The sequence below is a fragment of the Limulus polyphemus genome, unplaced genomic scaffold (assembly GCF_000517525.1).
Source record: "Limulus polyphemus unplaced genomic scaffold, Limulus_polyphemus-2.1.2 Scaffold1151, whole genome shotgun sequence".
Lineage (NCBI taxonomy): Eukaryota > Metazoa > Arthropoda > Merostomata > Xiphosura > Limulidae > Limulus > Limulus polyphemus.
Genome location: NW_013666761.1, coordinates 1 through 13504, shown reverse-complemented (window position 1 = coordinate 13504; position 13504 = coordinate 1). Strand labels below are relative to the sequence as shown.

Genomic DNA, 13504 nt, shown 5'->3' with positions numbered 1-13504 from the left:
AGGGCAAGATAATTATATATTGAAACTGTACAATCGATAAAGGAAGTTCTTTTTGTATAAATCTATAAAACAGTTCATACTTAATTATTTTTAAACTAATAAACAAAAAGGAGAAATGTGAAATTTACATAGAAATTACATATACTCAAAATATTACTGATTCATTGAGAATGAACAGTATGTACTTGTGTGTTTGTGTGTAGAGGGAAGAGTAAAAACAGAAATCTTTCTTTATAGGAAGAAAATAGTTATTATTTTATTCGTATTTTCTGTGATTACGATAGATATTAAAGAAATACCAGTTTTCCTGTTTCTTTTGTAAGATGTGGTTTTATAAGTGTTAGTTTAGCTAAATAATAAAAAATGTACAGACATAAAGCTGGCTGATATTTCTATTTCCACTGGTCATTAATTTTCAAGTGTTTCAGAAACAATCTACACATTATTTGATTTCCTATATTTAAGTTTATAGCAGAAATACTGTATTACTAATTATATGCATATAGTAAAGTACGTAACTGAATTTTGTTATTCCACAATACTGTATTACTAATCATATATGTATATTTCAGGAATTAATCCATGGATTAACTGTACAGCAGCCATTAGTTGTTGGGATGTCTTTCGTAATGGGGAGTGTAATGCTGAGTGCAACAACTTGGATTGTCTCTTTGATGGTTTTGATTGCACACAAGAACTACCATCCTGCAAGTAAGTGCAAACCAACCCACCCTTTAAGAGATAGGATGAAATAAATTTTTATGGAAAACTGATAAATATAGAATATAGTTAAATATTTGAAGCATTTTAATTATGTGTTTTAATTTTATCAACTGTACTACATCGATTCAAAGATGATTCTTTTATACAATGTATGCATAACATTTGATGGCTGAAGGTGATATTTTTCTGCATTACTTTTTCAAAATTATATGAAAGGATCATGTATATTGATTCTGAGATATTTATTATTGATAAGTTCAACAATAAAAGGAAGAAAAACAAAATCGTTGTTAGGAATAAAAAGAACTTTAATGTATTCGTGTTTTTCATAAAAAAATCTTAATTTTTTTATGCCAGCTATCAGAATAAAATTCATATTTATTAGTTATCAGGGCTAAGGTAATTTTCACTTATATTTATCAACTAACTTGAAATAATTTTTCTGTTGTTGTTATTTTAATGTACTTGTGATTACTGTGTGACTCTAACTTTTAAGAACTAAATTCAAGTTATTATTTTATTTTGTATTTCTTCTGTTTCTCTTTAACAACTTAAGTTTCCATTAAGACTTGTAATCATGTTACATGGTAGGAACAGCCAGTTCTGCACTAAAGAATTGTGGACATGGTTTGCTCTTTTTTTTAAATTCTTAAAATCAAGTTTAATTTAATGATCTCATTATGGTGACTGATATTTTTCTAATGAAGTGAAAATGTAACCTAAAAGACAAGAACTGCTACTTAAACTTAATTCTGTGTTGGCAAAAACAACGTTAAAACATTGGAAGCTTCTATACAAAATCAAGAATTAAATAAAAGCTTTGAAATAGCACAGTTAACAACTGTTCATCACTTTTTAGAAATAAAATTTTATATGAAGTGTAAATATAAGTAAACATTTATAAATTGCTTACTTTTGAGAACATCGTGTAGGAGCAACAGTCACTAAAACAAGTCTTGTCTGATGATGACAAAACCTTGTCGAAACGTTGTACATTTGCTGTTATGCTAAACTTATATTAAAGTTTTTCTTCATTACCCATTCAAGCCATCTTCAGCCATTATAAGTCTTGTCATTGTATTTGAAACTGTCTGTTGTGAAATATATATTTTGAATCTAAATTTTTATTTTTATAGTGAACTGTATGATTCCTATTGTCTTCGTAATTATGGGAATGGTTACTGCGACTATGGGTGCAACAATGAAGAATGTAATTGGGATGGACTTGATTGTGAGACAGATTCTCCACGTTTGGCTGATGGAACTCTCATTTTAATTCTCTCAATAGATTTTGTGGTAAGTTAGGGCTTGTAGGGCAATATTACTTTTAATTTTAGAATTAGAACTGGATTTGTTTGCTAGAAATGTGTTAAAAGTACTCGTTTTAATGAAAGATGCTATTGTTGTTTAGATTTTTGAAAGAAACAAAGCAATATGAATGGTGTCTTCAAATTGAAATAAATTAAAATTGTGAGGTCATGATGACCGAAATTGGTAATATACAAAAAGAAAAAAAACTGCTTAATAATACACCATCTTTTTTTGGTAGTGTATAGCTGCTGGATAATGTATGCACTATTAAGGTAACATAAAACTATTTCCCAAATGTCAACTAACTTGGGATTTTGATTATAAATAAGTTCTGTATAAAAGATATTGTTTTCATTAATTTACCACATTTCCTACTTCATAGAACTGTGATAATATACATCTTTCATATTTCATTTTATTTAAAAAAATTTAAACTTCATAGTTTCATTTGAAAGTTCCAATACAGGTGGAAGTTTATCAGTATTCTGTATTAGTCATCTATACTAGTGTTTATAATATTTTGTTTATTAACAAAAAGAGTTTATTTAATCATTTGTGTATTAAAATGAGATTCATTAATGGAACATTGCTCATCCATACAAGTTTTTATACTGATTTATGTACTAACAACATAGACTTAGCTTTGTTCATTACTATTATGGTTTTGTATAATGATTATTTTATTTGAACATAAATAAACAAGAATTAATATTGCCAGATCTGATGCATGATTGTTGTTTACTGATATAGGAATTCCAAAACAACTATAAGCTATTTGTAAGGGATTTGGGTTATGCCTTGAGAACAAATGTCAAAATTAAAACAGATAATAAGAGAAACCCAATGATCTATCCATTGCAACCCAAAGATGGAGGAAACTCGAGCTCTTTTGACCCAAAAGCATTTGTTGGGTATGTTGTTGTTGTTGAATTTTAGTTATTTTCAGTTTCAAGAATTTGATAGGTTATTAAAATAATTGTTGTTCAAAAGAATGGTCACAAGTCTGGTAAAAGATAGAAGTTTTTAAGAAATTTTATTGTAGAAATTGTGTAAAACAAAAGTATGGATAGTTATTGTTTATCCATGCCTGCATGCACTGATTAAAAGCTGAGTGTTTTGTTATGTAAGATAAAAAAAATCAAATCAGGAAACGTAGAGAATAATTATACTGGGGTAAATGTGACCACCATTATTTGTAGGATCCTAACATTTAAAAATTTTGTATTTTTTTGTTGTGTAATAAAAATTTCCTTTCCTGTTATTATTAGATTTTTCAGTAAAGATTTAAGTTAGCCTTATCACTGTATTTGACCTTTCTGATGTTTGGAATCTTTAAAGAATATTGAAAGGCTAGAACATTGTGAATGTAGAATGATTATTTTCAAATTGTAACATATGACCTTTAGTCATTTGAAATATTTGGTAAAAGAAATGAGATTTAAATAGCATTCTGTTTTAAAAATAAATATAACATGAATAGCATTCTATTTTAGAATGCTATATCTTCCATTTTTACAATTACTTAAAATATATGATAAGATTAATCCATAACGCAAATCGTTTTCCTATTTATGATACCTAGTGATTAAGTCAGATTGTTTTTCAATTAGAAGATCTTGTTTTTTTCTTAACTTTAGTTATTGTAGATTGGTTACCAAGACTCCATATTTTGTTGGTAGTAACTTTTTTATGCCTGTGTATGTTTAATTTTGTTTTGTAATGTTGTTGAAACTTATTTTTCGTTATTTCTGTCTAGAACTAAAGTGTATGTGGAGATTGACAATCGACGATGTGTTAGGACATCCTATAGTGAATGTTTCCAGTCAGCCAAAGAGGTAAAAATCTTGTGCTTTAGTTCAAGGGCTTATGAAGCATGTATAGTGAAAGGAGCCCAACAACTGACACAGTCAGTTGGAATTCATAGGCACTGACATTAACAACAACAGGCAGCAATAGGAGTTTTCTTGCACAAAATGATTTAAGTTTTGTTTAGTAGTTTTACCACAGTTATTGTTTATTCTTTTATTATTATTTTGCTGTTGTTGATGATATACACGTAAATGACTTCTGTGACTCTCACTCTGTAACAAATGATTTTATATTTCTTTACTGGAACTCAATCAACTTGAATCATATCTTTGGCTCTGATATTTCAAATTGTTAAAATAACTATTCTTATTATGAGTTTGCACATTGTAATCTTACTAAGAAGAATGTAATGTAGTTCATTTCCAAAATACACAAATTTACAATAAAATTATCATAAGTTAATCTTCAAACTATGCCATTATAACAAGGTTTTACTGAAGCTTTAAGTATAATCATTGAACGACTTTCTTAAAGTTGGAAAATTATATAAAAGATGTTTAGTGGAGAAATTGTTTTTTTTTTTTTTTGGAAAATGGCATTGCTATTCTGTTGCTCATTCTCTTTTGTTGCATTGTGTATTGTTTCAGGCTGCAAAGTTTCTGGCTGCATCCCAGTCAAGGAATGTCTTGGATACACCCTTCAATATCAAAGCTATAAAGAGCTCAATGGACAGTGAGTCCACAGATACCAGCACTAATATATATCCTAACATGACATATGTTGTTATTGGTGTGATTGTTATCATCTTGCTAGGACTGTTCATTGGTGTTCTTGTAGCACAAAGGAAGCGTGCCAGTGGTATAACATGGTTTCCAGAAGGATTCTTGAAAACCAGCTCAGGACAACATCGCCAGTCCCGGAGAAGAGGCCCCGATGGTCAGGAAATGAGGTCTGTAAAAATAATTGTATTTTGAAACCTACACATTCAGAGTTGGTTGCTTTGAATCATTAATGAAGTGAATAGTTGAGGATTAATTATTTATTTGTTTTTATATTTTTAAGTTTTTCTTCTTTTTCCTTTTTATTTCTTTCTTTCAAGATTTGTTTACAAGGCAGTTGTACCCTAAAATTGTAATTTACTGAAAAAGGATTTCTTATTGTTAGAAATCAGTATTACATAAGAAATATAAAACTAGATTGTTTATTTTCATAGTTTATTATATTTTGTGATTTTATTATTAAGTACAAACAAGCTTTTGCATTGTTCTGTAATTATGTAGATTTTTAAGATAATTGTTAATTCATACTATTTGTAAGACTGATACAGTACAATTTTTTATTGTACAGAAACCTACAAAAACAGGCATCTGCCCAGAGAGTGGATGTTGATTCTAATGCCAACAATACAATGCCTCCAGGCATATCAGGATGGGGTGATGACGACATTGGGGATCAGCCACCCATGAAACGAATGAAGAGTTTCCACTCGCCTGATCCCAGTTATGGGGATTTACACAATGATGTGCCAGCCACAGAATTTGATGACACTGACCCACGAAGGTGGACACAACAGCATCTGGATGCAGCTGATGTCAGAAATCCTGATGTTCTTGCACTCACCCCTCCTCAAGTAGAAGAACTAGAACCAGGGAATGTAGATGTTTGTGGGCCAGGTTTGTTTAAGTTTAGTTCTGCACTTAACTAAAAAGTACGAGTCCTGCTACATGTGTGCTATTAAGATTGAAAAATAACCTGTTATTTTAGTGCAGTGAAAATATTACTAAGCATAAAAGAAACTTCTTTGGTTTATTATTGAAAAATAAATATGTATGTATCTATTCATATTAATAAGGCTCAGATATATGGAACCTTTATGCTTTTGTATATATGTAATTAAATTGATTGTAAAATCTGTTAGAGAATTTAAAATGTATAGGGAATTCTTATTATAACCTCATTTTATTAGCCTAAATAATAATCTTTTATAGTTTTGACTAATGGTTAAACTGGTTGAAACTGTTGCAGTTGTTATTATTGGAATTGTGTTTTAATTTTATTGCACTTGGGAGATAACCCCTTATACTCCACATCGATGATGCAACTCATTTATCGACCTTAATGAGTTTTAGTCACAATAATAACTTGTTTGTCTAGGTTAATATGCAGTGTTCTTCAGTCATCCTAGTCCAGTTTTAAAATACTTTTTATAATTTTTTTATTCTGCATTGATTGCAGGTGGCCTCACACCACTGATGTTAGCATCATTCCGTGGTGGTGTTCAAGATTCTGTGGATGATGCTGAGGAAGATGACACATCAGCTAGCATGATTCAGGACTTGTTGTCACAAGGTGCCAAGATCAACATGGTCACTGATCGTACAGGTATATCATAACCAATATTTAAATATCTTCAATCATTACATACTGTCAGTATGTTGATAATAAATGTTACCCCCCCCCTACACACACAATTAAACTCGTTCTTTTAGTTTTTAAATAACAACTGGAGTATAGATATTTGCAAACACATGGCTGAACGTTTTCACAGAAGTATTTCAAAGTTATTTAGAATACTTTAATGTACAATGTTTTTACCATAGGAATAAGTAAGATTTTTGTATTTATGATTTTTCTTGTGCTTTTTAGGTGAAACATCACTACATCTTGCAGCCAGATATGCTCGTGCCGATGCTGCCAAAAGACTTTTGGATGCTGGTGCTGATGCCAATGTGCAGGATAACACTGGACGAACGCCTTTACATGCAGCAGTAGCTGCAGATGCTCAAGGGGTTTTTCAGGTATAAATATAAATGGTTTTTGTTTTTAAAGTGGGTTTAAGTATTAACCCTTTAAATGCTTGTAGCGGTCATTTCTCTTTACAAAATAGCTTAGATATGCTTTGTTTTTTGAGAGGAGAATATTACAATTCAGAGTGAAGTATTTTGTACTACTCAACTGTCTGTGTTGATGTCTCGTGTTTGAGTTGATAAGTACATATTTGATTATTTCAACAGTTGTGCACAATACAATTTTTTAAATTTATTTATTAAAACATATCCTTCAGTGTTTTTGATACTTATGACTTATATTCAGTGTGATTGAAGTATCCGATAAATAGAATTGATGACGTTTCATAGATACTGCTGAGAAACAGGGCTACAAATCTGAACTCTCGAATGCATGATGGAACAACACCGCTCATTCTAGCAGCTAGATTAGCCATCGAGGGGATGGTTGAAGACTTAATCAATGCTGAAGCAGACATTAATGCTGCAGATGATTTAGGTTTGTACAGTTTGCTTTGGTAAACCTGTAATAAATTCCTCTCTCGTACTTGTATTACAAACAGTATGATTTCCATGATAAGGTAACTTTTTAAGGTACAGTTTAATAGTTATATTTAATAAATTGTTTTACAAGTAAAAGTTGTTTTCTGTTATAGTGGTAAAATTTTGTGTTGTTGTTGTTGTAAGAGTCTGTAAGGTATTTCAGTTTCAGCACATTAATATAAACTTCATGATAACCAATAGGCCAGAAAATTGTTTAAAAAAACAGTTAACTGCAGATATTTTTTTTAAACATTTGAACCACGAGGAACACATTAAGAGGAATGTGACAAAAATAACAACATCTGTAGTTATCTTATCTTTATAACAGTGTTTATGCCCATTGATTTTTCCAATATTTTGCAGTCTTTCAGCATTTAAACAATAACTTATAAGCTTCATAATATCTAGGTTTTAAGTAATCGTTGATATTGGCTTATATATTTTCAAACTTCAAGTTTATCCTTCTCTTTTTGAAGTTTAAACGGCAAATTTATGGAAACTGGTAGATAACCTCATTAGTTAATAAAAAATTACATGCACTTATAAATATGTATTTATATATTTTTATTTTAAATAGGAAATTCTATTTAAATATTGGTTACCCGGGTACTTGAAAGAATTATGTATATCTTATTACAGATAGGCTGGTTCATGTATCTTCATAACCGAAGTTTTATTTTGTAGTATTTTTGTTTGGATCATGTAATTTTTATTAATTCTAGTGGCAAAGATGTTTAAATAGTTTACCTAAACCGTAAAATTGTTACGATGGTTGTATTCTTGTGTTGAGAAAATGCAATAAGCCTCCTTTTTCATTTTATATGCTTATTTTAGATGCACAACTTTGTTACTTTTATCCATATTTGGCTTGTATATATATAAGCATGCAACAGTGTGCTACATTACTAGCATATAAACTGACTTTAAAAAATATAATATTCCTTTGTGTGTCATAAAAGTTCCTTGTATTTTTAAATATAATCTATGATTTCTGTTAAATGTGTCTTTTCTAACTTACACAGGATATTTGAGTGTAGGTAAAATATAATGAAATAGTAGTGTTCATGAACCTTTTCATAAGCTAAACATTGTGAGTCACAAAAGCTCATTGTCGCATTTACTTTTGATTTAAGATTGTCTTTTAATTTCTGCCTTCAGGTAAAACTGCTCTTCATTGGGCTGCAGCTGTCAACAATGTAGATGCTGTTCGTGTGTTGCTAACTCATGGAGCCAATAGGGATGCTCAGGATAATAAAGAAGAGACTCCTTTATTTCTGGCAGCTCGGGAAGGTGGCTACCAGGCAGCCAAGGTTCTTCTCGAGCATTTTGCCAACCGGGACATCACAGATCATATGGATCGTCTTCCCAAGGATGTTGCTGTAGAACGTATGCACAATGATATTGTACAACTCCTCAATGATTATGTCCCCCAGAGTCCTCATATGTCACACATGTCAGTAGGAGGAACTGGTGGTGCAAACTCTCCTTCAATGATACCACCCCCAACTGTTCTTGGCTCTTCAAGATCCAACAAGAATAAGAAAAGGCCAAAGATCAACAATATGATGGGACTGACTTCCATGATGGATGGCAGTGGTGGAATTTCTCCTAATAATGAAGGAGCAATTGGAAGAAAATCATCTGTAAAGAAACGCAAGGAACCTCCTCCCCTCGTTATTCCTGGGATTGATGGTTCGATAACTCTGTCTCCAGTAAACTCACTGGAGGCTCCACACACAGGAAGCTGTTTGGATGGCACCCCATCTCCTCATGACACATCTATTTACAATGCATTGTCACACCCAAATCTAGCAGGGATGGATGGAACGCGTAGTATTCCTAACAAACAGCCTCCCCCCTACAATGAATGTGTAAATAATAGCTCCCAATTGTATGGACTGATTGGAGGCATAGATCAAAATGGACAAATGTACATGAATAGGGGTATTTATCCATACTTGCAGGCTAACAGTCAGAATGTAAAACCACAACATTCTAGACAGAATTCTGTGCCAAGTAGTGTCACTGTTTCACAGATTCCAACATCTTTGTCATACACGGTTTCTGCCCCTATGAAACAACGTCCCTCACTACCAACATCACCAACACACATGGCTGCCATGAGAGCAGCCCACCACCAGAAAGCCGCACAGATTCATTCACAACAACAGAGTGCCAACAATATCTATGACAATCCCACAATTACTGAAATTCAGCAAATGTTGGGGCAGCAATCTCTTATGCCTGGCTCTCACCAAGTGCCTTATTCACATCCCTTTCAGTATCCCACTCCACCTTCACAACATAGCCAGCACAGCTCTGAAGCTACTCCACAGCATTACTTGCATCCTCCTGAGACTTACCTGACTCCTTCACCAGAATCCCCTGGTCAGTGGTCAAGTTCCTCTCCACACTCTGCCCAGAGTGACTGGTCAGAGGGTATGTCAAGCCCAACTGGGCCAAGCAATATGCACCACTTAGCAGCTATTGAGCAGCATCAGCCACAGCAGAATACACATCAGCAACAGGAGGCTGTATTTATCTAGTGAACCACGTGTGTAAGCAATAGATTTGTGTTCTTTGTGTATGGATATTTGAATTTATTGTGATACTGTGGCCATAATAAAAAATGATGTGTGGTGGGTGTATTGCTACAATGTTGTTCCAGGCTTGTACAATGAATTTGAGACTTTTTTTGAAGCAGAATCATTGAGAACTTTACTTGACCAACAGGACCTATGTATTAGATAATGTATATTTATTTATATCAGATGTTTAGAAAGTGCATTTCTATAGCAAGTTGGTGGTCGGTAATTTCCGATTTGTGTTGTATTATTTACTGTTTGCTTCTGACCTGAAAGCAGTTATTTTTAATTAATATTTTAGTACCTTAATAAACACTTGTAAATTTTTTTTTCGGTGTTGAGTTTTTTTACAATAAACAAACTTAAATACTTTGCAAAATAAAAACTTTTATTCAAACAGTAATGCATATTTTAAAATATAAGGATAAACATAGTAGTGTGTGTAATGATTTTTAAAGCTTTGTCTTTCCATTTGTAATAGTATGAAAGACATCAATGCCATATAGAAGTGTCATTGATTATATGTAGTCATGTGCTTACGAAGTTCAGTATTTGTTTTAATATATTTTCTTGTGCTTTTTTGTGTTTTTATGCTTTAAGACAGATTTAAATATTTTAAGTTTATCAAGAGTCATGACATCAATTCACATTCAAACAAGTTAAGTTGGTTTTGTTTCCTCATATTAAAATATGTGTTAATTAATATTAAGTTTATACATTGGAGTGAACTACTACCCACAGGGGTTTAAGATTGCATTTGACCGTTCTTATTTGTTCAAGTTTCTTAAAAGTTTGTTTCTTAGGGCTCACACAATCATAGAAATATCAATTGAAAACATTGTTACAGGATTTAGTTTTTAGACAATTAAAACATTGTTACAGGATTTAGTTTTTGAACAATTAAAACATTGTTACAGGATTAAAGTTTTAGTTAAAACTAATATCTATTGATATACAGTATAATCTAATTCTTGTGCCCTTTTTCTGGTGTTTTGAATTTAGCACATTAACTTCTTTTATGGTTATTTTTTTTTTCTTTAATTGTTATTGCACTAAATGTGTGTGGGTCATGTGAAAAGACAAATACTATAAGTTGCAGTTTATTATGAGGCCTTATTAGTTGTTTGTGTAATTGCCAAGTGTTTGGTTAAGTGTGAAGAAACATTGATGCTAAATTGGTGCTTATGACATATTGAGTAGAAACTTTATTTAATAGAGAATTGTATATTTTTACATGACAACATTCTTGTTATCTGTTAGGGAAGAAGGTTCTTCCTATTAACTTGTGAGCTGTTATAGCAGAATCATATAAAAGAAAGGATCAGGTTGACATCAGAATTTCCTGGATAATGATTTATGAATATAAAATAGGAATGAAACATTTCAATACTCACTTTGTATTAAGGAATTCTGACAAAAACGTTTTAGTAGAAATATTGAATACAGTAATAAAATATTCAGCTTGTATCAAAAAACAAATTTTATAAAAAAAAAAAATAATTTTTATGCCTTTTATTTTGATCTCTCACTATTAATATTCTGGTTCTGCAAGTTCAGATCTCAAGTTTCTTTTTAAAAATTTAGAATATTTTATAAATTGAAAGCATTTCCAGTAGCTTGGATCTCAACTTTAATAAATGTTGTAATTTTGTTGTAAAATTTATTTTTCACGGACATGAAAGTTTTTGTTTTTAACATGATTTCAGTAAAGTTGCAGTTAAGCTTTTGAAGAAAAATGATTACCAACCATGCATATATTAACAAGTTTTATTTGTATCAATGTTCTACTGAGTTATTACCTTTATATACACACACACATACATACATACATATTGGGGAAGTTTAAAATTTGTAACTCCTCTCTCCTACTGTAAGTTTTTATTTGATGAGAAAGTCGAAATCCTTCAATCAGTATTGCAATTTATAAAGTGTTGTACAAAAAATGACTGAATATGAGGATTCTATGTGCAAATAATGTAATAAAAAGTAGAGGCTAGTTAGGCCTAGTGTAAATAGTATTTCTCTCTCTCTCTTTCTTTTTAAGGTGCAATGAAAGGGTATTAAAAACTGGATTTGAAATCAAAATTGTCTAACTAAGCCCATCTGGAAAGAACAAAATGTATGAAGAGCTGGTTTCAGAATCCAAAATGTTTATCTACAGCTGTTCATGTTTTCCAGACATTTTAACGTAAAATGTTTAGGTTAAATATTTTCTTTGAGCAAATAATTGCTTATTTTATAGAAAATGATATATTCAGCGTTCATAAGTATAGTATGCATTTTGATCAAAGAACTGAATCGATAGGTATGGTTTGATGAAACGTTTTGCATTTATTTAAAACAATATCGTACAAAAAAGATTTACCTTATATAGTATTTTAGAGTGTACATTTGATAACTTATAGAAAGTAGCCTAAACCTTAAATAAATGTGTTTATACTGTATAAACATGCACGTACATACGATGGTATGATGTAATAAGTGCTTTCTGAAGAATATTAACAAGTATGACATTGATCCACAAGACAAAGCAGCATTTTACACCACCGCATTGTTGGATTGCTTTCCTTTCGGAAACTTTCAGATTTTGTGTAAAAAATCTCTGTAGATCGCTTTAATAGTTTCGTGTTTTAAACCATCATTTGCCTGCAGAACATCTATTTTAACATTATCTTGTTTACCCACAGCTTTGTAACATGTACGTTTGGAAATCTCCGTCCTTTCATGACTGCTATATATGAGGAACACTGTGTAAAGTTGTAGAAAAAGAAGCTTCATAAACTGTTGTAAACTATGAATAGTATGTTCCAGGGTGTGGTTTTATAACTGGTATGGGGAACATTGTGTAAAGTTGTAGAAAAAGAAGCTTTATAAATTGTTTTTAAATTGTGAATACTGTGTTCTAGGGTATGGTTTTATAAAGGTTATTGTTGTATGTTTGTAAGAAACAAACTATTTTTGTACAAGGTTTTTAGGATCTAGTTTTTTATTCAAATAAAAGTAGATTTATTCAACTTGTATTTTCTACTTTCTCTGATATTTTTGTATTTGGCAAATTGAACATTTTTTAAGTGCAAAACAAAAATACATATTTACAAATGTTTTTATTCTATGGTCTGAAGTTTTAACTCTTGCAGTGTTTTGAAACTCGGAATATAGAACATACAGATAATAGCAGTATTGATTGTTTCTTTGTAATCTCTCTGGGCTAACCTCCCCGATTTTTAATTGAAAGTTAGAGGGAAGGTAGCTAGCCAACAGCACCCCTGCCCACTCTTGAGCTGCTCTATTCTAATAGTGGAATTTGACCGCTACTCTGGATTACAGGCTGTTAAGCTAACCACAAAGTTACGACTGGCCCTTCATTGCAGTAACAAGGTCTTCCAGCACTTAATCGGAGAAAGGAAGTGATTAACTGAATTTTTTTTAATCTGGAAAATGAGAGAGAGAACAGTCTAAGATGTACAAAACTAAGTGGATACGGATTGGCTTTTTGGTAAAGTTCTGGGTTTTGGAGCTGGCGAGACATGTTCGAATCCGTGTGATACTCGAAATATAACCATTCCGCAATAAATTGTGAATAAAAGAATGATATTCAATTCAACATTAGGAATGGTGACAAGATAACCTTAGTCACAATAAAAGCAGAAATAAAGTAACTTGGGAAACAGTATTGGTAAATTATAGTATTTTGACACTTGTGTATAAAGTTGAAATCATAAATAATATTCAACGTTAAACTGGTAC

At 31.4% G+C, this 13504-nt stretch overlaps 1 protein-coding gene across 2 annotated transcripts in view; it reads left to right on the top strand.

Annotated features, from left to right (window-relative positions):
- The window catches only part of LOC106462362 (neurogenic locus Notch protein-like), a 100847-nt gene extending 88070 nt beyond the window's left edge, over positions 1-12777 (top strand). For both annotated transcript variants that reach the window (XM_013922278.2, XM_022389609.1), the window contains 10 exons: positions 573-711; positions 1860-2019; positions 2785-2945; positions 3791-3869; positions 4491-4792; positions 5191-5516; positions 6079-6225; positions 6490-6641; positions 6981-7128; positions 8331-12777. In XM_013922278.2, coding sequence (XP_013777732.1) covers positions 573-711; positions 1860-2019; positions 2785-2945; positions 3791-3869; positions 4491-4792; positions 5191-5516; positions 6079-6225; positions 6490-6641; positions 6981-7128; positions 8331-9718 — 3002 coding nt within the window. In that variant the 3' untranslated portion in view covers positions 9719-12777. The remainder of the gene's footprint in view (positions 1-572; positions 712-1859; positions 2020-2784; positions 2946-3790; positions 3870-4490; positions 4793-5190; positions 5517-6078; positions 6226-6489; positions 6642-6980; positions 7129-8330) is intronic.
- The last annotated feature ends 727 nt before the right edge of the window (positions 12778-13504 follow it).